This window comes from Coprinopsis cinerea (assembly GCF_000182895.1).
Source record: "Coprinopsis cinerea okayama7#130 chromosome 6 map unlocalized cont3.6, whole genome shotgun sequence".
NCBI classification, from domain to species: domain Eukaryota; kingdom Fungi; phylum Basidiomycota; class Agaricomycetes; order Agaricales; family Psathyrellaceae; genus Coprinopsis; species Coprinopsis cinerea.
The window spans coordinates 984,276-1,004,068 of record NW_003307539.1 but is presented as its reverse complement, the minus strand read 5'-3'; the positions used below and the strand labels follow the sequence as shown (position 1 = coordinate 1,004,068).

General features: G+C 51.5%; 10 protein-coding genes across 10 annotated transcripts; 6 read left to right on the top strand and 4 right to left on the bottom strand.

Annotated features, from left to right (window-relative positions):
- Nucleotides 1-100: 100 nt before the first annotated feature.
- CC1G_09855 (hypothetical protein) lies at nucleotides 101-1,112 on the top strand (the record flags this gene model as incomplete). Its single annotated transcript, XM_001837821.2, has 4 exons — nucleotides 101-228; nucleotides 282-360; nucleotides 412-600; nucleotides 657-1,112. 4 exons carry the CDS (start codon nucleotides 101-103, stop codon nucleotides 1,110-1,112), a joined length of 852 nt encoding a protein of 283 aa, XP_001837873.2.
- Nucleotides 1,113-1,342: 230 nt separating this feature from the next.
- CC1G_09854 (hypothetical protein) lies at nucleotides 1,343-2,498 on the top strand (the record flags this gene model as incomplete). The annotated part of the gene is made up of 5 exons (XM_001837820.2): nucleotides 1,343-1,557; nucleotides 1,607-1,679; nucleotides 1,735-1,787; nucleotides 1,843-1,931; nucleotides 1,987-2,498. The coding sequence occupies 5 exons, from the start codon at nucleotides 1,343-1,345 to the stop codon at nucleotides 2,496-2,498; spliced, it is 942 nt and encodes a 313-aa protein (XP_001837872.2).
- Nucleotides 2,499-3,128: 630 nt separating this feature from the next.
- On the bottom strand, nucleotides 3,129-3,905 carry CC1G_09853 (hypothetical protein; the record flags this gene model as incomplete). The annotated part of the gene is made up of 4 exons (XM_001837819.2): nucleotides 3,129-3,165; nucleotides 3,285-3,303; nucleotides 3,602-3,741; nucleotides 3,778-3,905. 4 exons carry the CDS (start codon nucleotides 3,903-3,905, stop codon nucleotides 3,129-3,131), a joined length of 324 nt encoding a protein of 107 aa, XP_001837871.2.
- Nucleotides 3,906-5,030: 1,125 nt separating this feature from the next.
- On the top strand, nucleotides 5,031-6,158 carry CC1G_09852 (hypothetical protein; the record flags this gene model as incomplete). The annotated part of the gene is made up of 4 exons (XM_001837818.2): nucleotides 5,031-5,047; nucleotides 5,186-5,451; nucleotides 5,688-5,777; nucleotides 5,857-6,158. The coding sequence occupies 4 exons, from the start codon at nucleotides 5,031-5,033 to the stop codon at nucleotides 6,156-6,158; spliced, it is 675 nt and encodes a 224-aa protein (XP_001837870.2).
- Nucleotides 6,159-6,900: 742 nt separating this feature from the next.
- Nucleotides 6,901-8,449, top strand: CC1G_09851 (epoxide hydrolase; the record flags this gene model as incomplete). The annotated part of the gene is made up of 6 exons (XM_001837817.2): nucleotides 6,901-7,225; nucleotides 7,282-7,482; nucleotides 7,544-7,640; nucleotides 7,694-7,950; nucleotides 8,063-8,201; nucleotides 8,281-8,449. 6 exons carry the CDS (start codon nucleotides 6,901-6,903, stop codon nucleotides 8,447-8,449), a joined length of 1,188 nt encoding a protein of 395 aa, XP_001837869.2.
- A 623-nt stretch (nucleotides 8,450-9,072) lies between these two features.
- On the top strand, nucleotides 9,073-9,853 carry CC1G_09850 (hypothetical protein). Its single transcript, XM_001837816.2, has 5 exons — nucleotides 9,073-9,179; nucleotides 9,244-9,265; nucleotides 9,317-9,320; nucleotides 9,385-9,413; nucleotides 9,472-9,853. The coding sequence occupies exons 1-5, from the start codon at nucleotides 9,096-9,098 to the stop codon at nucleotides 9,678-9,680; spliced, it is 348 nt and encodes a 115-aa protein (XP_001837868.1). The 5' UTR covers nucleotides 9,073-9,095; the 3' UTR covers nucleotides 9,681-9,853.
- A 185-nt stretch (nucleotides 9,854-10,038) lies between these two features.
- CC1G_15573 (hypothetical protein) lies at nucleotides 10,039-11,519 on the top strand (the record flags this gene model as incomplete). Its single annotated transcript, XM_002910984.1, has 7 exons — nucleotides 10,039-10,156; nucleotides 10,238-10,283; nucleotides 10,341-10,455; nucleotides 10,509-10,570; nucleotides 10,623-10,699; nucleotides 10,752-10,861; nucleotides 10,911-11,519. The coding sequence occupies 7 exons, from the start codon at nucleotides 10,039-10,041 to the stop codon at nucleotides 11,517-11,519; spliced, it is 1,137 nt and encodes a 378-aa protein (XP_002911030.1).
- A 129-nt stretch (nucleotides 11,520-11,648) lies between these two features.
- On the bottom strand, nucleotides 11,649-12,782 carry CC1G_09847 (hypothetical protein; the record flags this gene model as incomplete). The annotated part of the gene is made up of 3 exons (XM_001837813.2): nucleotides 12,433-12,782; nucleotides 12,152-12,344; nucleotides 11,649-12,082 (listed from the first exon to the last, which is right to left on the bottom strand). Exons 1-3 carry the CDS (start codon nucleotides 12,457-12,459, stop codon nucleotides 11,649-11,651), a joined length of 654 nt encoding a protein of 217 aa, XP_001837865.1. The 5' UTR covers nucleotides 12,460-12,782.
- Nucleotides 12,783-13,281: 499 nt separating this feature from the next.
- Nucleotides 13,282-16,738, bottom strand: CC1G_09846 (argonaute-like protein; the record flags this gene model as incomplete). The annotated part of the gene is made up of 11 exons (XM_001837812.2): nucleotides 13,282-13,625; nucleotides 13,677-13,806; nucleotides 13,861-13,968; nucleotides 14,026-14,133; nucleotides 14,193-14,443; nucleotides 14,498-14,566; nucleotides 14,590-15,312; nucleotides 15,362-15,595; nucleotides 15,649-15,890; nucleotides 15,946-16,428; nucleotides 16,485-16,738. 11 exons carry the CDS (start codon nucleotides 16,736-16,738, stop codon nucleotides 13,282-13,284), a joined length of 2,946 nt encoding a protein of 981 aa, XP_001837864.2.
- Nucleotides 16,739-17,980: 1,242 nt separating this feature from the next.
- CC1G_09845 (hypothetical protein) lies at nucleotides 17,981-19,517 on the bottom strand (the record flags this gene model as incomplete). Its single annotated transcript, XM_001837811.1, has 7 exons — nucleotides 17,981-18,061; nucleotides 18,121-18,487; nucleotides 18,550-18,752; nucleotides 18,806-19,131; nucleotides 19,192-19,254; nucleotides 19,322-19,396; nucleotides 19,454-19,517. 7 exons carry the CDS (start codon nucleotides 19,515-19,517, stop codon nucleotides 17,981-17,983), a joined length of 1,179 nt encoding a protein of 392 aa, XP_001837863.1.
- Nucleotides 19,518-19,793: the final 276 nt, after the last annotated feature.

The window sequence follows — 19,793 nt, the reverse complement described above, 5'->3', positions numbered from 1 at the left end:
CGGATTCTAGCGTCAAGTCGACGACTATCGGTCAACAATAGTGTCTCCTTCAGGGCCTTATCAAACGTATTTTGACCAACGTCAACGAACGTCCAATACCATGCTCATCTCCGACACTATTTCGAGAATCGAGCATGCTCTGAAGGGGCTACCTCATTTTCGCCGTTTACCAGCACCAACGAAGAGGAGACTGGCTGTCGATACCACTTTGGTCGGCTTATCCTTGAGGTTTGTCAAGCTCACTAACGAATGTACCTCCAACGGAGCTGATAGAATTACAGGACTGGATGCTTGATTGACCTTTTCAGTCCTCAGGAGCCCGTCATTGCGTTTTCCAGCCTAATAACAGCTCTGAGAGAGGTCCGTTGGTCTCGTTGGCCTTTACCGCAGCTTGAGTTCATCGCCTTGTAGGATCCAACGACGCGAGAGCTAGGAGTGAAGATCGCCCATGTCTATGAACCAGAATCGGATCAGTCCTTCATAGCTAACGTGGAAGGGCTCGTAACGAGAGTGGATCTTCTACTCGATGGCGACTCCCAGAAGTCTTTCAAGACTGTAGTGTCTTGCGTAGCACTGTCTCCCCCGAACGGCTTTGAATATGTAAGTCCTATTCCAGTAGTATCTCAGTTCTTTGGTAGAACTTATGATACTCTTAGTTAGAAAAAATACCGACCGATATCCTTGGTGCTGCGAGCTTCCTTCGGGAAGCGATATTGCATGGAAAACATCGGCCATCATTCTCCCTTCCTCCTGGCATGCCCATCAATGTTACTGTACCCCTGGCAGCCATCTTCCTCGACTATGCGGTCGCTTACCGGCCTGGCGCCACATCTCCATCTTCCAGCCTTATCTTTCTAAACGATGTCCCAGTCGCGACCTACGAATGTTTTCTCTCTTTCCAAGGTCCTGGTCGACAGCAGCAAAGGATCAGCATCATGAAGTTCTCATGCCCTGTAGCCCTCGAAGAACTAATCCCTGAGCGGTTCTCCTCACAGAAGTTGACACTCCAGGTCGAAGAAGAGCTCACAAGAAGACTAGCACAGATCGGCGACCCCTCAGCCGTTCTGACTGTCCTACATGAAACTGTTGTCCAAGAGAGATTGGCGTTGTAGTCTTCTGTCTTCTGCGTAGTGATACAATCATTTTGTGCACTGCGGCGTAGCACTGGACAAAGCCGGTGGTCGCGGACGGCACGAGAGGGGGTGCTAGCATGACGAGTGGAGACGTGTCCTTTGATGGTCCGCAGTCTACATTCAGTTCAATTCAGTAATATCGATATGGGTTATATATACTCGCCACCTCTCCCCTCCGTCCACCTCCCAACATTGATAATCCAGCAGACATGATCATCGAGGACGCATCATCCGCCTCTACAAGTCCCCCTTATTCTCCGACCACCGAAGGTAGCGAAATCTTCGTTGACTCGCCGAAGGTCCACACAGATGGTTCCGACGAGATCGCCCTCCACAAAGCGGAGCCGTCATCTCAGGCAGTCCCAGATATCTCCGTTGAAGAAATCGACGAAAATACGCCTACGATTCGACAATCCCTTGATGAGTATGTGTTTCAACGTTCTGGCTCTCTAGTTAAACTAACCACTCTTCAGTTTCGAACGAAGCTTTGCTCGTCCTTGGACGAGGAAAACGCTGCAACTGTGCATGGTTCCAGAACCTGTTGCTGTGAGTTGGAAGCCTGATATCTGCTCCATGAAGCGGGCAGCTGACGCATTGACAGCGTTTCATTGAAACGCCTACTGTGTTGGCATTCGCATTGGCGACAGGATATTTGTGAGTCACCCGTCGGCCTTGCTCTGACCTCGAGACTGAGGCCATTGTCCTCCAGCATCTTTGTTGCGTCCTTGTATTCGATGAAGAAGATTGTTGTCTGGTCTACAAGTTTGGCATACCGCATCTTCACCAACTCCGTCTCTTGTAAGCTATCGATAAGCCCTTACCTGATGATAAAGCTGACAGGATACCCTCACAGACAGCTTGAGCATGTTCGGGTTCCTGCTATCAGCTCTCGTCCTTTTTACGATCCTTGCGACGATCTTCATCTCCATTAAGGCCTGCATCTTCGCCCCATTCCACCTCCTCCAGTTCCTTTCCGGAGTATCGACCTGGCACGAAGCGGCCGGCGATAGCAGGCAATTCCAAAATGTTAATGCCTGTTGGGAGCCATATCTCACTGAGTTCCAGCGGCACCTCGAAGATCAAGGAATCAACATCCAAAGTATGATCCAGCAACTCCGATCGTATTACCAAGCCTTTCAACTAATGTTCTCTGGATACTCGCAAGTGATGCAGGGCAGGAACTTTGACGAGCAGGGGAGACAATGGGCCAAGTTTGCATGGAAGAAGACTCTCAGGCTTGGGTTCTTCACTTGGGTCTCTCTCAAGTGGATGGGGTGGGTCTCGGTGATGGTGTTCTATGGCTCAGCATGGCTTTTCAGAATGCTCCGGGGACAGCGTAGAGCTGGGCGAGGGGTGCGCGGGTAGATGTCGGTCGTAGGCTCGTACCCTCTTTCATCTTCTTCATCTTTAGCAGGTATTCGAATGACATCGCTATTGTTGCGTTGAAACTGCAACTCTGCCTACCTAGTGGAGGTGCCAGTTGCTAAGATTTCAAGGCGGACCTCGCAACCGCCGAAACCATAACGACTTGCGTTTCTTGAGGAAGTGCACGCTCAGTGCAGCTGCAATGATCATCGGCAAGACAAGTCCCAGGCCGATCCCACAAGCCAACTTCTCCTGCATCGCCATTCCAAACTGTGGAACTGGACGCTCGTTCAAACCAGGTCTCGACTCTGAAATCGGCCAGAAGTTGAATAGCTCGTTGGCCGGGCCGTCGAAGTGGTAATAATGGATGATCTTGAGGTGTGGGATGTTTCGTTAGCCTGTACGTGTTCTAGAATCGGAGATTGGTGCAGACTCACTTCACTGCGTTCCAAAGGAAATGCCCCCCGGACATTCCAAACCAGTTCTTGTTTCTCGTACGGGGATATACTGCGTGAAAAGGATATTCAGCACACTGCATTTGGGTCTAGTTATCTTGGTTTTCCTCACGTAAACCCTATCTCGCCTGGAAGAATATACCACGGGAAAGGCTCGGTCCCCGCCGCCGGTCGTCTATCGCCTTCCCATTGGGGGTTGTCCGAGTCGAGGACTACATATGTCTGGTATAGGACATTCTTCAGGGTGTACGTATTGTTTCTCTCTGCCGATTCAACCATCCACTGGAAATGACCTCCTCTGCAGACGCTGGACCAATTCACTGACGCTTACATGCTCTGCTTGACTTCCCCTAAAGGAATTCCCGAATAGGCGCGTTTTCAAGTCTTTCTCGAAGAACTGGAGGTACAATGCATTCCGTCCGAGAACAGAGGCTATGGCGTACGTCCCATTGGGTATTGGAGTCAGAGTGACACTGGCCATCTTCCTGGCTCGGTACTGGCGACGGGAAGCGACTGGCGCTCCAAGGAGTCGATCTATCTCAGAGTAAAGTGATGGAAGGAAGCTGCAGGCCTCAGGTTAGGCCATGATCATCGGTACTTGTCAAAGCAATGCCTTTCATTATATAGGATATAAGGCATACTGCCCACTAGCGGGGGTACCCCCGGGTACCCTCGCTTTTTCGGTGGGGTACTGGTACACAGTAGCATTATACCGTATAATGGGAGCCCTTGGCATGGTTCCCGCTGTCAATCTACCACCCTGATACCCACCGAACACAACGGCTGATCTGATTGATTTAGTAAACAAGCCCCTATCAACCTACAGCCAGAGGTGCGAAAATTCATCTTTACCCTCCTCCAATTCTTCTGCTTCTCTCTCAGAGTCTAATTCAGCTTGATCATGCGTTATCTCAACATCTTCTGTGCCCCATCCATTTGGTTTCTCGTCCATTGTATGTCTCTTCCCAGTTCAACCCGAAATTCTGGCCAATGGAGCCCTGGGTGGTTGATTATTGCTCCTACACATGGGATGGGAGCCCATTTCTAAGTTAATAGTACAGATAGAATCTATCTGCGTCTTAATCAATCGTGAAATTCATGTACAGACGCACCGAGCGCCATCGAGAGCAAGGGAGAGATGTGAAGTTCATTATGTTCCAATTCAAGCTCCGCATCAAAAACGACCAAAACGGGCACTTCGCTGCCCGAAATGGACGCCGGCATCGCTCGGCGCCAAACCGCCTGCCAAATCCGCTCGAGCTTGGACCTCTGCTCTTCAAAAGACCTCCCACTTCCCAAATCGTCGAAAAGACCGTCGATTTCAGGCGATAGCTGGTCACGTGAGGGTACCGGGTACCGTGACACGGTTTCAATACATACCGCAAACGTGTGGACCAGATCTGATTAGATTGATTAGCGCCGATCAATCCAATTTAGAAGATCAATCAGCTTTATTCGTCTACCGCTACTTCAACTTTTCAAGTTCATGCTCACTTTCGTTGGGTCTTTTCTGCAGTCAGAGCTTGGTCAGAGTTAATCAAGGGAGGCGAGGCGAGGCTAAGAAAGAACAGGATAGTGTTCACAACTTGGTCACAACGTCTTATTAGCAACAGCGATCATGATCAACCCTGCCGCATCAACCCCTTGCTCCTTGAAACACACTCGAAACCGCCAATTAAAGTCCACGAACGCCTGAGGATATGGACAAAGAGGGCCGCCGCAATCGCCGATGGTAGATTAAGACCTAGTCCAATTCCGCTAGCCAGTTTCCGATTCCATGGCGTTGGACGGACGCGTTCGAACCTGGATGGGAATCGCTGACTGGCCAGAAGTTGAAGAGTTCATTGGCGGGTCCATTTGGATCTTGGTACAATCGCTGTATTCCAGGGGAAATGCCCCACGGATGATCCACACTAGCTCGAGGTGATCAACGACGTTGTGCAAGGCCCTGTGGCCCTTTTCCTGGAAGCCGGCGACAGGTCGACTATCATTGTCCCACTTCGGATTGTAGTGGCCAAGGACAAGGCAATTTTGGTGTTCTCTGTCCCTGCTGCTTCCAGCTCCCACTAAAAGCAACATGTCAATATGTGCAACGTAGGTTCAAAACTGCTTGGCTTCCAATGAAATAGTGGCCGAGAAGAGTTCCAGGCACATAGGTATTGGCGTATGTCCCGTTCGGTATGCGGACGCTAATACTGTCGCCGATAGAAATCACTGAAACTATACATACAGCGAATGTTTGTACAAAGTCCCAACAATGAGTCTGCTCGCCTGCTTTTGTCACACCCCCGCCGTCAACGGGCCAGGCGACATCGTGTATTTCCCGCTTGCACCTAGGACGATCAGCGCTCAGCGCTCAGCATCGGGCAACCAGATGACCGCGAGCCAGTTAGTGGCACCCCTCGAGTTCGCAAGTTCACGCTGCGCCATCCGAGGCGAACATGCGTATCAGCTGGTCCTACCGGTCTCGGGAATTGTTGGTCGAGACTCGACATGCGGTATGTCCTTATAGACGGTGACCAAGTGACGTGTTTCATCAAGAAGCTGGGAAGGAGCCTCCGTTGATGTTTCATCGCCTCCACAATATGCCCCTCCAAGTTGCTTTCAGTTTTGCCACCCCATCACAGTTTCCGAGCGGCACTGTAGGATTCCCACCTCAAAAAGTCAGCATCCGGGTGGGCGAGTCGAGCTGCTCATTCGCTTGACGAGGCACACGCCCTTCAGGCTGGTATAGCCACGAGCGATGGTGGAAGTTCAAGTCGACTTCGAGTACTATGGGAATGTGGTGGCGAAATGCTCATTCGCCAACGTGGTGATGAGGATGGTAGGCATAGGTGCGTCCCTTTCCACTATCGTGTTCCGTGGACATTCTCTGAATGACTGGCATCCAGGAATACAACTAGTCATATGCATCTACAGTCTTGTCGTATTTCTGGAAACCCCCAATTCGGAGCGGAAAGGCCGAGGACCCTATATTGTCATGAGCTTCGTTATCCTGGTCATCTCAGCCATTCCTGTCGCATTAGACTCAAGTTTGCTGTTTCGTCAGCTCCGCGAAGCTACCTCGGGGAGGAGGTTCATAACGATTCTCGGTCAGGACATTTCGTCATGGGAAGTCACGGTCAGCACAAGCCTCCTGCCCGCGTATATCTTGGTTGCGGATGGCCTTTTGGTGGGTGGCCTTCAATTTCACTCAGACGCGTAGAGCCCAAACTGATACGAACTTGTGCAACTCTATCGATCGTACATCATCTGCAGATCTCGTCGATGGCTTCTGATATTACCGGTCCTGAAACCTCTGGAGAGTCTGGTGTCCAAGAACTTGAATAAGTTGGCGCCCGATGACATCGGTGATCATATGTCGGCGCTTGTGCAAGCTCTTGGCTGTTCTCGCTGCTCCAACGATTTTCAGCGACGATCGCCAGTTTCAGGGCGATATTCGAGGAAGCAGCAAGGGGATTGTAATATTCGGGCTGCCCAGTATTTTGAACGTTGCCTTGGGTCATACCTTTTCCGTTGCAGCGGATTTCGGAGATTCTGCGACACCGGGTCGACAGCGAGGATTCCTCCTTCGACACGAGTCCAGCCCCGGCGGTGCTATGGATCCTTGGTCGCCGCACATTGTCGCTCACGAGACCCTATCAAAGCGGAAATTTCCCTCTGTACGTACACTGTGTCTTTGTCTCCTGATACCCCTATCAAAGATCGACCACCTCGCGTCTTCCTATGTATTACAGCGCGTACGGCAGGTTACGATTCTAGCACACTTGGAGGACACATTGAATTCCCAGCGATGTCAGGACATGAGCCCATGACCACTGTCTTCTTGACAAGCCCCGCTTCTCTTCACACCACCCCAGTGGCCTGCTTAAAGATGACGCGAAGGTCGCTTCATTTATCATTGCGGGGGCTTCCCATTGCACCACTTTGTACTAGGCCTCTCCAGCATGGCCTCCACTGAGACACCTTTCACCATCGCCATACCGGACAGCGAAATTGACTTGCTTCGCAAGAAGCTGGAGTCAACCAGGTTCCCCGACGAGCTAGAGGAAGCTGAGAGGGACTATGGCGTTCCTCTAGCTGACTTGCGCCGCCTTGTCGAACACTGGAGGGGTGGATACGACTGGCGTCCACATGAAGCCCAGCTGAACCAAGAGTTTCCTCAGTTCACCCGGGACATCGAGGTGGAGGGACACGGGACGTTGAACATTCACTACGTGCACAAGAAGAGCGAAGTGGCTGACGCCATCCCCTTGTTATTCGTTCATGGATGTGAGTTCAGGGCCATTGATTAATAAAGAGTACTCCAGCTTAAGGTACATCGTTAGGGCCGGGAAGCGTAATTGAAGTCCGCAAGATCTTGCCCTTGCTACTCCAAGTCTCTCCCGACCATCCCAGCTTCCACGTCGTCACGTACAGCCTGCCGGGCTACGGATTCTCTGAAGCACCCAAGAAGAAAGGGTTTGCAGATGCACAGATGGCTGAAGTCGGACACAAGTTGATGCTTGCTCTGGGATACAACGAATACGGTGGGTCCTTTGCATTTCGGCGATCAGAATCCAGAATTTAAGCGCCCGTCGCAATGCACAGTTACCCAAGGTGGGGATTGGGGCGCCATGATCTGCAGGACGATGGCTCAGCTGTACGGTCCGAAGCACGTCAAGGCATGGCACACCAATATGCCTTTGTGAGTTCCCTGGCATGCTGTGATAAGAATCACTTCCTGATTACTGCTGAAAGCGCCTACCCGCCTCATCCGATCCACCGACCCCAGCTCTGGCTTAAACACGTTCTGTTCAAGTACAACGCGCGGGACCAAGCTAGACTGGAGCGCACCAAGTGGTTCTCTGACAGGGGAAGTGGGTACCTTCATGAACAGGCCACCCAACCCCAGACGTTGGGATACAGTCTCGCCGACTCGCCTGCTGGTTTGCTTGCTTGGATCTACGAAAAGCTTTACATGTGGACAGATGATTATAAGTGGACTGACGATGAAAGTCAGTATCCATTTGTCTTTCTCATCTTGATCCTTTGGCGACTGTTCTGACCTCCCTTTCTTGCTTAAACCAGTTCTGACTTGGGTATCAATCTACTGGTTCTCGCGCGCAGGACCGGCGGCTTCAGTCCGGATTTACTACGAATACGTGAAAATCCATGGGCTGCCAAGCGAATGGACGAAGAATCTCGAAACGGTCGTTCCTACCGGCTACTCGTACTTCCCCAAAGAACTTATAGGGTTTCCAAAAAGGTATGTGTGGATCCCATTCCTACGATCCAAGGAGTAGTCCTCTCTCGGACAATTGCACGATTTACTAATGACATTACAGTTGGAATACCGCAGGCTTCCCCAACGTCATTTTCGAAGGAGACCATGACAGCGGAGGTCATTTCGCTGCGTACGAGGTCCCGGAAATGCTTGTTGGAGACTTGAGAAAGATGTTTGGAAAGGATGGTCCTGCATTTGGGGTCGTTCCCGGAAAGACAGGGTACGCGTAGGTGTGAGAGGGAGATGGTTTAAATTCAAGAGAACTTTAAGTTATGGCTACCCGGTAGCCATAACTTAAAGTTCAGTCGGGCCGACTTCAAGTTCACAGAATCCTTCCGAGTCTCGGATATCTTGTAATTCTGGCAGCCGCAGTGTTGGTCATTGAACAAGGGTATTGACAGTGATTCCGTCTGGCCCTGGAAGCCCTGTTTGCGCTGGCAGATCAACGTCAATCTCCGGTGAAGATCTCTTGCCAGTGAAAGGGGGTCAACGATGTCATTGCGCGAATTGAGAGGGGTATCCAGTTCTCAATTGATCTAGATGCCACTTGATGGCTGAACAAGTCCAGAATCGACCAGAACAATTCCTCCATTGCCCTCCAGATCATTCCTTTGACTACCATTGTACGCCTTATCTCGACGAAGTCCGGAGCCTTGTTCAACTCGCATAAACCAATAGAATTCGGAAGCGCCTCTCGAGTCAGATGAAGTCAGATCACATAGCCCGGACCCAGGCCCCTAACTCAGTTGCTTCGCGATCCGGATCTCACGGGAGTAGGATCACTTATAAAGGGGCACTTGGCGATGATCCCTACAGCTTTCACCAAACCTTTCAGACTCACTTTCGATTCTAACCACCACACTCGCACAATACACAATGGGCAAGTCTTCGACCAGAGTTATCTACAAACAAGACTCGCAGGCGACTGAAGAGTTCATCGTCATGGTCGACCCTGATCAGGTACGTCCAATCTTACTATTAGTCTACCTAGACCTGGATTCTAACCCAACTTTGGTGTCTGCAGTACTCAAAGTGGAAGAATGGAGGTAAGATCGCTCTTTTATAATGTCGAATATTGTATCTGACATGCTCTTTAGACACGTATGTATCCCGTCGAAGCCGCCCTGTATACCGATCCCCAGACTGATCACGACCATTTCTCTAGCTCCGTCCCACTTGCACAAGTCGTCGAAAGTGCGTGTTATGGTCCTATTCAAAGGCATAAAGGATCCTCATTCAGCATCTTATCTAGCATTCAAGATCTACTTCTCCAATCAAGGAGGACAGGGTCTCTTGACCACAGCATCCAACCAGCAACTTGACAATGTGTTCGGCACGCACAAAGACGTCGACGTCGTTGAACATATCCTCAAGCATGGGCGAGAACAGACGAAGTCCACCAAGTCCTCAGGGGGCGTCCACCACAACGTTCGCGGTGTGGGAGATGGCGGCAGCCGATAGAGGATGATACCTTGCACACCCCTTCTATTTCGCATTCGGACTATTGGAATTTCCCGTTCTTCCTTGGTTCTTCCGTTATTCATGTTTGATGTAACATTAGCTGTTGTCAGTACACCCATTTCAGACGTTTCCTTCACGAGTTCTTTCAATGATCCTTGAAAACGTTGTATTCCAAAGCCTAACGCCTTGTGAAACGGGCTTTGTCGAGACTGAGATGCCGCCTCAAAAGCTCCCGATCAAAGCGATGCCCAGAAAGGCAAGAGCGGGACGGACTGACAGGCGAACTCGAGGATGTATTCGCCGCGATGGTTCATTTCTCTCGTCACGCCATTTCCTGTCCACAGGTTCGATGAGCACCATGGCGCCCCGCAGCAGAGGAAAGGCGAAAGAAAAAAAGGGAAGGGGCAGCCTGATGGTCGAAAAAGTCCCTACAGATGACGAATGGGCCCGAATGGCAAAGTTTGGTTCATTCACAGGTGTGTGCTGGATCTCGGTCGATTGAGGCGGGATTATTGACTTGGGCATTTTCGACCGTTTTTGAACCGCATAAAATATAGTCTCGGACGACGACGATGTGCTTCACCAGTTTCCGAGAGGTTCGACGTACGTGTTTTTCCATCTCATCTGGGCGAGTTCGAGCGCTTATGTTCATGATTGAAGGGCGACTGTGCTTCCGAGCCACTGTTCTCCAGGGGAAGATACGCCTTCTCATGACTATTGGGTGGCCAGGATCAGGGACATCCGCGCTCGGGTGGACGAAGTTGGCGAGAATGAAGTATGTCACGAGTCCAGCTGGTCCAGGGCACCCCAATCTGATTGGAGAAATAGGTGTGGGTCAGGGTGCAGTGGTATTATGGGCCGAGCGACGTTGCGGGTGTCCTAAAGTCGTTGTGAGTGCCTTCGAACCAATACCCTGGGCTTGACTTGATATGGTGTGGACAGTAATACCAAACCATGCGGCAAGTATGAACGCATATTGTCTGACCATTTCGACTATGTCGCGCCAGAGGCCTTCAACGGTCAGTTCAACGCCTCCTTGAGCCCTTCATACCTCCAGCTGACACCTTGTAGAGGTTGTCAATGTGCATCAACTACGCGATGATGACCCCGAACAACCTTATATCGACCGCGACTCTTTCTATTCAAGATATGAAATCGAACGACAAGCCCGGAGACTGAAGGTAGGCACTCCATGAAGTTGAAACCCATCGCAAACTGATTTCCCTTCAGCCAAAACCAGGTACGAACTCCTGCGTCTGCGCAAAACCATATAACCCCGACGACCCATCTGAAGCCTCTCTCATGCACTTTTGCCCGCGCCCCCGCTGTCGAAAGTGGTATCACCGCACATGCCTCGTCAAACAAGGATCTCGAGAGACTTGCACGGCACGCTCTCGAAGTTTACGCCTGATATCCACGTCGCCTGATGACGACCAACCTATGTCTCTATCCGAACGAATACCCATGCCTCCCTCGAAGCGGACGCGACACTCGCACGGGGGAAATGGTACCACCAAGTCGGACGATGTCGATCCGACTGTTGCCTCTGCACTGGACCAGGTACCGGATGGGCTGGTACTTGTGTCCGAGCAACCCATCGTACGCGGGGCGTTGTACGAGCGGGGAGGTGTTTCGGGGAATGTCAGAGCAGTGGTAAATGCAAGGCGACTCGTGTATGAAGCTCTGGCAGGGAAAACTACACCCTCCAATTGGGAAGAATTGGTTCTGGGAGCCCCAGGATCAGAGTCGTCGTCCACCCTGGACGATACTGTGGTTAAGATCAAGGGCAAAAGGACAAACCCATCCCTCCTCTGTCCTGAATGTTCGAGCGCCATCTAAAACACGGATATATATCATCGCTTTCTTGCTTTGTTCACGTTCACGTACACTCGCTTTCTCTGCTATTGTATACATAGCTGTACATTCATAAATACCAGACCTGTTGTACATGCAAGACTGTTACATATACTACTTCTTCTCCGACTTAAAAGACTCCCACTCTCGCTCGTAGGTCGAGCCTTCATCCAGGGGCCTCTTGGCATCCGAAACAGACAGTGCCCTATACCTTGCGCCACTCGTACCACCACCTCTGCCTCTCCTAGAAGCAGAAGACATCGACCTTTTCAAGCTCTGCATCACACCCTGGACTCTGGGCAAGGCCGCTTTGAACGTCGGCGAGGTGAGTGCAGCAAAGGCTGAACTGGGTCCTGCGCCGTCCTGGGAGCTTCTGCCATTGGTAGGGCTGACGAGGGCGGCGAGCCCACCAAACCCGCTCTGATGCTGCTGCTCGCCTGGAAGGGTTGTGGGTGAGGTGATCTGATTCGGGGCGAGCATGTCGTGGAAGGAGCGTGGGGCTGCCTCGTCGGGGTGTCGAGGTGAGTGTGGGATACAGCGTTCTTCGCCTGAATAATGTCAGATCGGATCGATGAGCCAGTGAACAAATGTAAATAAGAGAAGCCAGAGGGGCATACCATCCAGATCGTTGAAAGCCTCTGGGCGCTCTTCCGCAGCCTTAACGTTAGGGTCGATTATAGGCAAGAGCTTCCCATATCTTGATCCAGGCGCACTCTTGTATAGAGTACCCTCTTTGTCCTTGAAGATATATTGGCTGGTATCAGCGTCATAGCCAATCCGCACGAAGCCTTCCGGAAGGCGATACGAATCCTAGGGTATGTACGTCCGGCATGAGAGAAACAGGCAATGGTCAGTCGGTGACGCCGCTCTGTTGAAAGGACCAGGATACAGAACTCACCTCGTCGCGTTGAGTCCACTTGTCCATTTCAAATTCAACGAATTATGCAAGGCCAACTTTTGAAGAATGAGATGATCTCAAGCTCTCGCTTCCGAGTTCAGAGGGACAATGAGGCGATGCAGCGGCAGAGCTATCCAGAGCCAACTGCGGCGCACTAGTCGGGAATAGACGTGATGGTTCTGCGCAGCAGAATCGGCGAGGGTCCGAGCTGGTGGGATGTGGGGATGAAGAAGAAAGGAGGAAAGAAGAGCTAAAGTTTGGGCGGGGGTGGCCTAGTGACCACTCGCGGAGGCGATGTTTCGATCGTTACTACGGCGAGGTACGATCGCAGATAATGTCAGAGATGTGAGATGCCGCTCGTGCAACCTGATCGAATAGGTCGTGAATAAATCGGCTTGTGGTGCTCCATCCATCTTATACACTGATACCACCCACACTTACCTGTGTCCGAATCACAAAAGTGATGTGGGTGGCACGCACGCTAAGTGAGTGGACATACGGTTAGGGGCTCTTCCCTTTGCAGACGAAAGTCCCACGGTCTTTGGAACAAGCGCCCAGACTAAGTGCTGGTCACTCAGCAGTTGGGGAAAATGCGTAGCTCCAGAGCCGCATCTTGAAGATGATAGATTCAAATCTGTCTCAGAATCACGCTGTATACGTCTGGTTCGGAGACATAGATCGTACATACACGGAGCAAACTATGGTACATTGGATAATCGTACAACGGATAATTATGAGCAAAGACGGCAACGAGCCGTCAAAGAGGAATAGCATGGCGTTATCCAGGACGAAGTGATGAATGTGCCCTATAGCAAGGTATATCGGAAATCGACTCGAGAAAAAAAGATATCACAAGTAGAACATGGTATCCTTCAAGTTTGGTCCAGCGACACCTTGCCCCCACAAATCCCGTCCTTCCTTCGCCGTTTCATCCCTCTCCGCGGTACTACCTTTCGTCGCAGTAGCACCCCCTCTGATACCGTGCAAGAGTCGAGAGATGTAGCACCTGCCTCTCTCGCATGCCAAATCCGCATAGTAGGCCGGAGAGACCAGGCTAACAGCCTTGGTGGCACGCGCGAACATGTAGCTGACAGCATTGGTGAGACCATGGATCATGTCCGCTGAGAAGCCAATCTCATCGTGAACGACGAAGTAATGAGTGGGACGAGTGGTGCCTTGGAGACCACCGTGCGCTGGAGAAGGCTTAGTCCGATTTCAACAACAGCAGTCAAGCGCAGACCTACCTTGGAGGAAGAAATCGAAGTGATAGATGGAGGTCACCCCTCGGTCAACGACGGTACCGGGCTTGGGGTTACCCTTGTCGTCAGCGTCCTCGGCGTTAGTGGGATAGAAACGAGTGTGATGACGTTTGCCCTGGAAAATGCAAATTCAACTGTGTGCTTCGTTCCAATAATCGTGTAAACATACACAGATGACGATGGTCAATTGAGGAAGATATGGCTTCTGCCTGTCGAACTTTCGGAAAGCCTTCTTGATCTTGGGCAATTCTTCCTCGATGACAGTCCGGTATTGTCCCTGATGCACAGAGTTTGTTCAACCGAGAACTGTATCAACAAGACATGGGATACTCACCTCGGACACACCATCTCGGTAGACGAGGATGCGCTCAGGGAGGATACGGTTCTTCTTCACAAACAAATCCAGCCTTTCAATCATCATCTTCTCCAGATTCGTGATCATCTGCGGTATCACAGTGGTCAGCAAATGTAAATACAATTCACTGTAAACTGAGACCCTACCTCTTTCTTCGACTCTTGGATCTCCATGCTACAAGGGAACTGGGCGAAGTCTGGGTCGCAACTGGCTACAACCGCCGCAACCGAAGGCGTACCGAGCCGACTGCCAGGCCCAGGGTGGGTAACGTCCATACCAACGAGCATGGTCGGCTTTTGCTTGAGCCAAGTCATATTGTCCTTGTCAAGGACGTGATTGACACCACCGAGCTTCATGTTCACTTTCAGAGCGACGTTGGCAAAGTATTGCGGCTGGCCTAAACGAAAAGGTTAGACTTCCTGATGATGGGGACACTAAACATAGCACCAACCTTTTTCCTTGCGGAACTTGGCTGTCTGAACGCAGACGGTGGCTAAATTCCACTCAGCAACATTTCGCCCTGCAACCAGGAAAGAGACTCACGCAAATCCAACTGCGTATCGCACAGTTTCTTGATCCCATTGTAAACATGCTTGTCCCCACTCGAAAGGATAACCAGGACAATCGACGGCTTAGGCATCTTCATGAGTGTATCCCGAATCTTGTCGATAGCGTTGCTCCTCAGCAGATCGTCGTTCCTCTTATGGGGCAATTGGACTCCGGTGACCCTTGGATCATCTTTGACGATCATTCCACTGGCTTTGCACATCGCCGCAAAGCCTCGCCACGTTTGTGCCAGGGCTGGATCGCCTGGCCCCTCGAATTCATCCCTGCCGCCGTCAGCAATGACAAGGACAGCCCAGTTCGAAAGGGTTGCGCCCTTATGGAACCTGACGTTGCGCAAGTTCCAGCTTGCCTTGTCGCTGTCGACTTGCGGGGCACCTCTCGAGTATTGGATATTGGGAGGGGGCAGAATTCGAGCTGGAACGACTGCCATTTCAGGTCTAATCTCGACTCCAAAAGTGCCGAAGGGGTTGGGCCCTCGGAAACCGAGTTCAGTGAGACCTTGATTGACGATGGCATTGGCATTGGCAAGCGGGGGCCTTGCAGCAACCTTGATCATGTTGGCGGTTTGATCCTCCGAAAGTTTGCCTTTGAAAGCTTGGTTGGGCAGAATTTCGCAAAGTTCTGCGGGGAGGTAGTTTGTCTTCTGACTCCCTACATCCACGAGAGGCATGTCGGGGAAGCGGAGCTTCTTGCCGTACTCTGAGCCGAATAATTAGCAAGTGGAAGCTCACAGAAGAATGGATCTTACTCCTGAAGAAATACTCTTCGACAGTGAGCTCCTTTTTGAATTCGTCGACGAAGAAGCGATGGGTTTTAGCAGTGTCTCTGGCCATGGCTTTGACTGTCTTCTTGTATCCGAGATGCAGGGTTCTAATCCTGACGCCTTTCACGAAGGCGTTGGCCTGAGCACCAAAGCTCCCTCGATCAAACGCAGAGAGAGCGTCGGCCAAATTTCCAGGGATGTAGAACGCCGTCGTGCATACTGTCCCACAGTTAGCATGTCTCCCAATAAGAGCGTTCAAACTAGACGCGTACCATTAACATTGACCATCAGTTGGTTATGGGTGGGGCGCACGGAAGAGAAAAATCCCCTCCAGGCCTCGAGTCCCATGCCTAGGCCTGTCGGAGTCTCTGCAGATCGGAAGAACCACCTGTTTCTCCCGACCATGACTCCAGGACCGCCTGTACGGTTCGGATGGGAAGCCAAAATGACGTTCAAGGCAGATATGACGGGTAGAATATCGTAGTCGCGATACTGAGGATTGCCCGCAAGATAGCTATTATTAGATGCTGTGAGAAGAATACCTTATTCCAGAAAACATGAGCACGAACCTCATAAGATTGCCTGTATCGATGTCCTGGATATAGTTGAATTCGAGAGTGTACTGTTTGCCCGCACCCTTGGGCGGTTGCTCATCGTCATCGTAATACCCGACTGTGATGGACAATGGTTGGGGTAGTTTGTGGGCAGAGATCAGTTTGGCTGAATTATCGTGCGCAACACGTCCTTTGAGTCCCTTTGACCTCCACTCGGGAGTCTGCTCAGCGAGTTGGAAGATGCGAGTCTTGACGCGCTTTGCAAGTTCTTTCGCTTTTGGCGTAATGCTGACGTCGTATTCGTAGAGTGGTCCCTTGGGTACTCTGACTGGGAAGAAGTTGGCACGAAGTTTGATCTGTCTACCACGCGTGCCAAAGCCGGGGCGGACAGGAAGGTCATCAGATTGGAGGGACAGGTTTCCCAATGACTGGACGAGCACATCCTGCGAGTTATCTTGCAGCCGTTGATCGATGTCGACTTGGCCAGGTTGGAAGATCCTAGGATGGAGAGACGATTAGTTTCACGATAGCATGATGAAGAGATTGGCAATTACCCTCCTCCCCCTCCAAAATGGCCTCCACGACCACCACCGCGTCCCCCACGATCACCTGGGCCACCTCCTCGTGGACCGCCACGTCCAGGGGGGCCTCCACGATCGCCGAATCCACCACGCCCAGGGGCACCGCCGCGGTCACTGAATCCACCGCGTCCAGGACCACCACGGAAGCCGCCCCGCCCACCGCCGCCTCCTCGATCACCACCCCCGCCGCGTCCCCGCCCACCTCTATCGCCGCCTCTGTGCGACATCCTTCAATGTTCCGGGAAAGTGTTCGATGCTATCGGGGAAAATGAGGATCCTGCGCAAGTTGAACAAGATGAGCAGATACAAACAAAAGTTCCTTCAAAAATTTAGCGTTCAAGCAGTGGCTGGAGTTCGTTGTTGCCTGGTCAAAGTATGGGGTGCGTGGAGTGGATTATGTGAGTGGCACCGGGGGAAATATCCAATTTGACAGTGGCCGTTCGTAGAGAATACAATCTTGTTGACCACGGATGGTGTTTCCAACGAGGAACAAGCTTGAGCGCTGGTTGCCCGTAGGATCCACAGATCAGGTAGTAGAACAAGAGACTGAAGGATGCATGGAAATGGGGCGACTGGTTTAAGTAGGACCAACAGTACAAACACACCCACACATGATGCCATTGGGGACGCGTGGAGGACGGACGATTGCGCGTTGCAATCGCTGATGGCGGCTTGTTTATTGATTCCGAGCAGCCCCGTTCAGAACCCTGCGAAGAACCAGCCCAAGGCGGATGCATCAGAATGGAGGGAACCCTATTTGACTCACCTGGGATTCCTGTCAATGAGCCAAGCGGTTCCGAGCCAGAGACGAGCACAGACAGACGCCGACCTATGAAAAAGGAGGCAGTGTTATCAAGCTTCAAGTTCGCTCGAGTCTACCGCAGATGATTCTTCACGGCGAGTTAATCCCAAGTTCGCTAGTCCCTCTACTCGGGCAATCACATCTCGACGGGGAACGGGGACAGCCATAAACATCCCGTACTTTCAAGCTTCCAAATGTTCCAGAACGGACTCCTGGGCGCTTTGCTGCTGCAAACTGCTGCAAAGTCTGGGAATAGCTGTCGTTGGGACAGAGGTGTTCATCATAGGCCCAGTATTGAAATGGCTGATCAGACTTGGGTTAATCTGGATGATAAGGGTGAAGTTGGATCCGCAGTCGCAGTGAGATGCCAGCAATGGCGTCGCGCTGACATCGCCCTGTAAGCGTTGTATCGACTCCTGTGGTCCCCCAGTCTGGACTGTATGGGTGTAGCTCCCTGAGGGACACCATACATTGCGGGAAAGGGGACCATGAGGAAAGACGAAGACGGGAGAAGGGTTAAACGAGGGAGAGCTTGAGTTCAATCTCCGCAACGTCCGCAGCAACTCCGATATGCCCCTATTAGCAGGGACCCAATGTTGGCGCTTATTCTGCGATTTTTTAATGCTTGCAATTACTCTACATTGTCGTACTTTCATCTGTCAAGTCCTTAAGCCTGCTGCCTCTCCTCCCTAACCCGAAGGATTTGGTTCTGGACAACCAACAACAGCGCATACAGCAGTTCCACTCGCTGGGGCCAATACAGGTCAGCAATGCGAAGATAACAGCCAAAATAAAGTTTCAACTCACCGGTACGCTGACACCTACCTCCGCCGCTATCCTAACCACCTCTCCCAGTATAACCTCCACCTCAAGCGGCAACCCGTTCTCCATATCGAGCATCATACTCGGCTTATGCGAGCTGTCCGCTTGTACATGGATATTAATCGTGCTCTCCAAGATAGTGCGAGGTAGGGAGGAGGGAAGGGAGTCAGGAGTATCGGGGTAACCCAGGGCCCTACCAAGAACCAGGAGCTCGTTGAGGATGGCTTCGAGCTGCGGGACTGTGTGTTTCTGGATGGAAGCGGCCGATGTAGGAGAGGCGTAGAATTCAGTCGCGTACTTCACAGAGCCATCTTTTGGGGGTGGTGAACGAAAGATCGCCGGGAGTGGATATCTAAATTCACCAATATATGCTTTAGCCGACTTAAATGGGATAACGACGCGTCCCCGACGCACCTTGTCAAAGTCGCGACACTCGAGAACGTCACATTCCAAAAGTTCTTCGCAAACTTCATCCTCTGAATCTCGGGCACGATGGTCACCTCGCTCCCTCCGTCCTTGAGCAATCCACCAATGTCATCCAAGATAGCTTGCTCGTCTGGGGAGTTGACCGTTGTCGTGCGGTCGTTGTGACGATAAATCCCAATCGTTACACGGTCCTTCAATGTATTCAGAATGACACTCCGAGTCCTATAAGCAGGGAGGCACTCACAAAGTTACCATGTTGCACTTGGTTCGGCCCAACCAAATTAGTCCCAATCCACACAGCAGCGCTAACGATCTTGGGCTCCTTCTCCTTCCCCTCCTTCCCATTACCCTCGTTCACACCCTTAACAGCTTCATACAACGCTTTCTCCACGCCCAGTCCATTCTGGAAGAGAACGTAAACAGGTTGAGGGTGCTGGTACGAACTGCTCAGCAATGGTTGCAGAAGCTGGGGTGTGGTGGTAAGCTCAGGGATGGCTTTCGTCGCGACTAGAACGTAGTCGTATCCTCTGGCAGGAGCTCGCGATGCTGCGTCCTCTACGGATTTGAATACTGAGAGAACGCAGGAAGTTAAGATCAGAAAGATCTGAATGATGATATAGTATACCGTACCAGCATCTGCTTTCCAGCCCTTAATCTCTCCGTACTTTCCACTCTTGATATTCAACCCGTCCCCTGAGATCCACCACGCGATTGAGCATTAATTAGACTATCCCAACATCATAAGACACGGCAAACTCACGTTCCACAGCCTCAAAATTGCTTCTAGCAACAACGCTGATCCTTGCTTTCTCACTCTTTTTCAGAATATAAGAGTCTGTCACTTCCTATCAGCTTTCGATTCGCTCGGGCGATTGAAATTCACAACACTCACAGATAGCACCGACCGCTCCAAACCCGACGACGAGAATCTCTTTCCTTGATTCGCTGGGACTCATAATAGCCGACTACGTTGCAAGAATGGGGAGCAGGCGATGGTGACGGTTAGAGGACAACCAGATTCCGGAAGCTGTCCGAGTCCGACGACGCCCATAGTCACCTCGCGATTGGGAAGAGCACATAGGCGGGGATCGCGGCCGTTGCACACATTGGTGGGCTATCGCCTATCGGGTTCATCTGGCCCGGAAGCGGATCCACCGGATGGCATAACCGAGAAGTCCATAGGAATAGGGGTGAACAATGACGCTCGAAACGCGATTCTTACATTGGGTGTC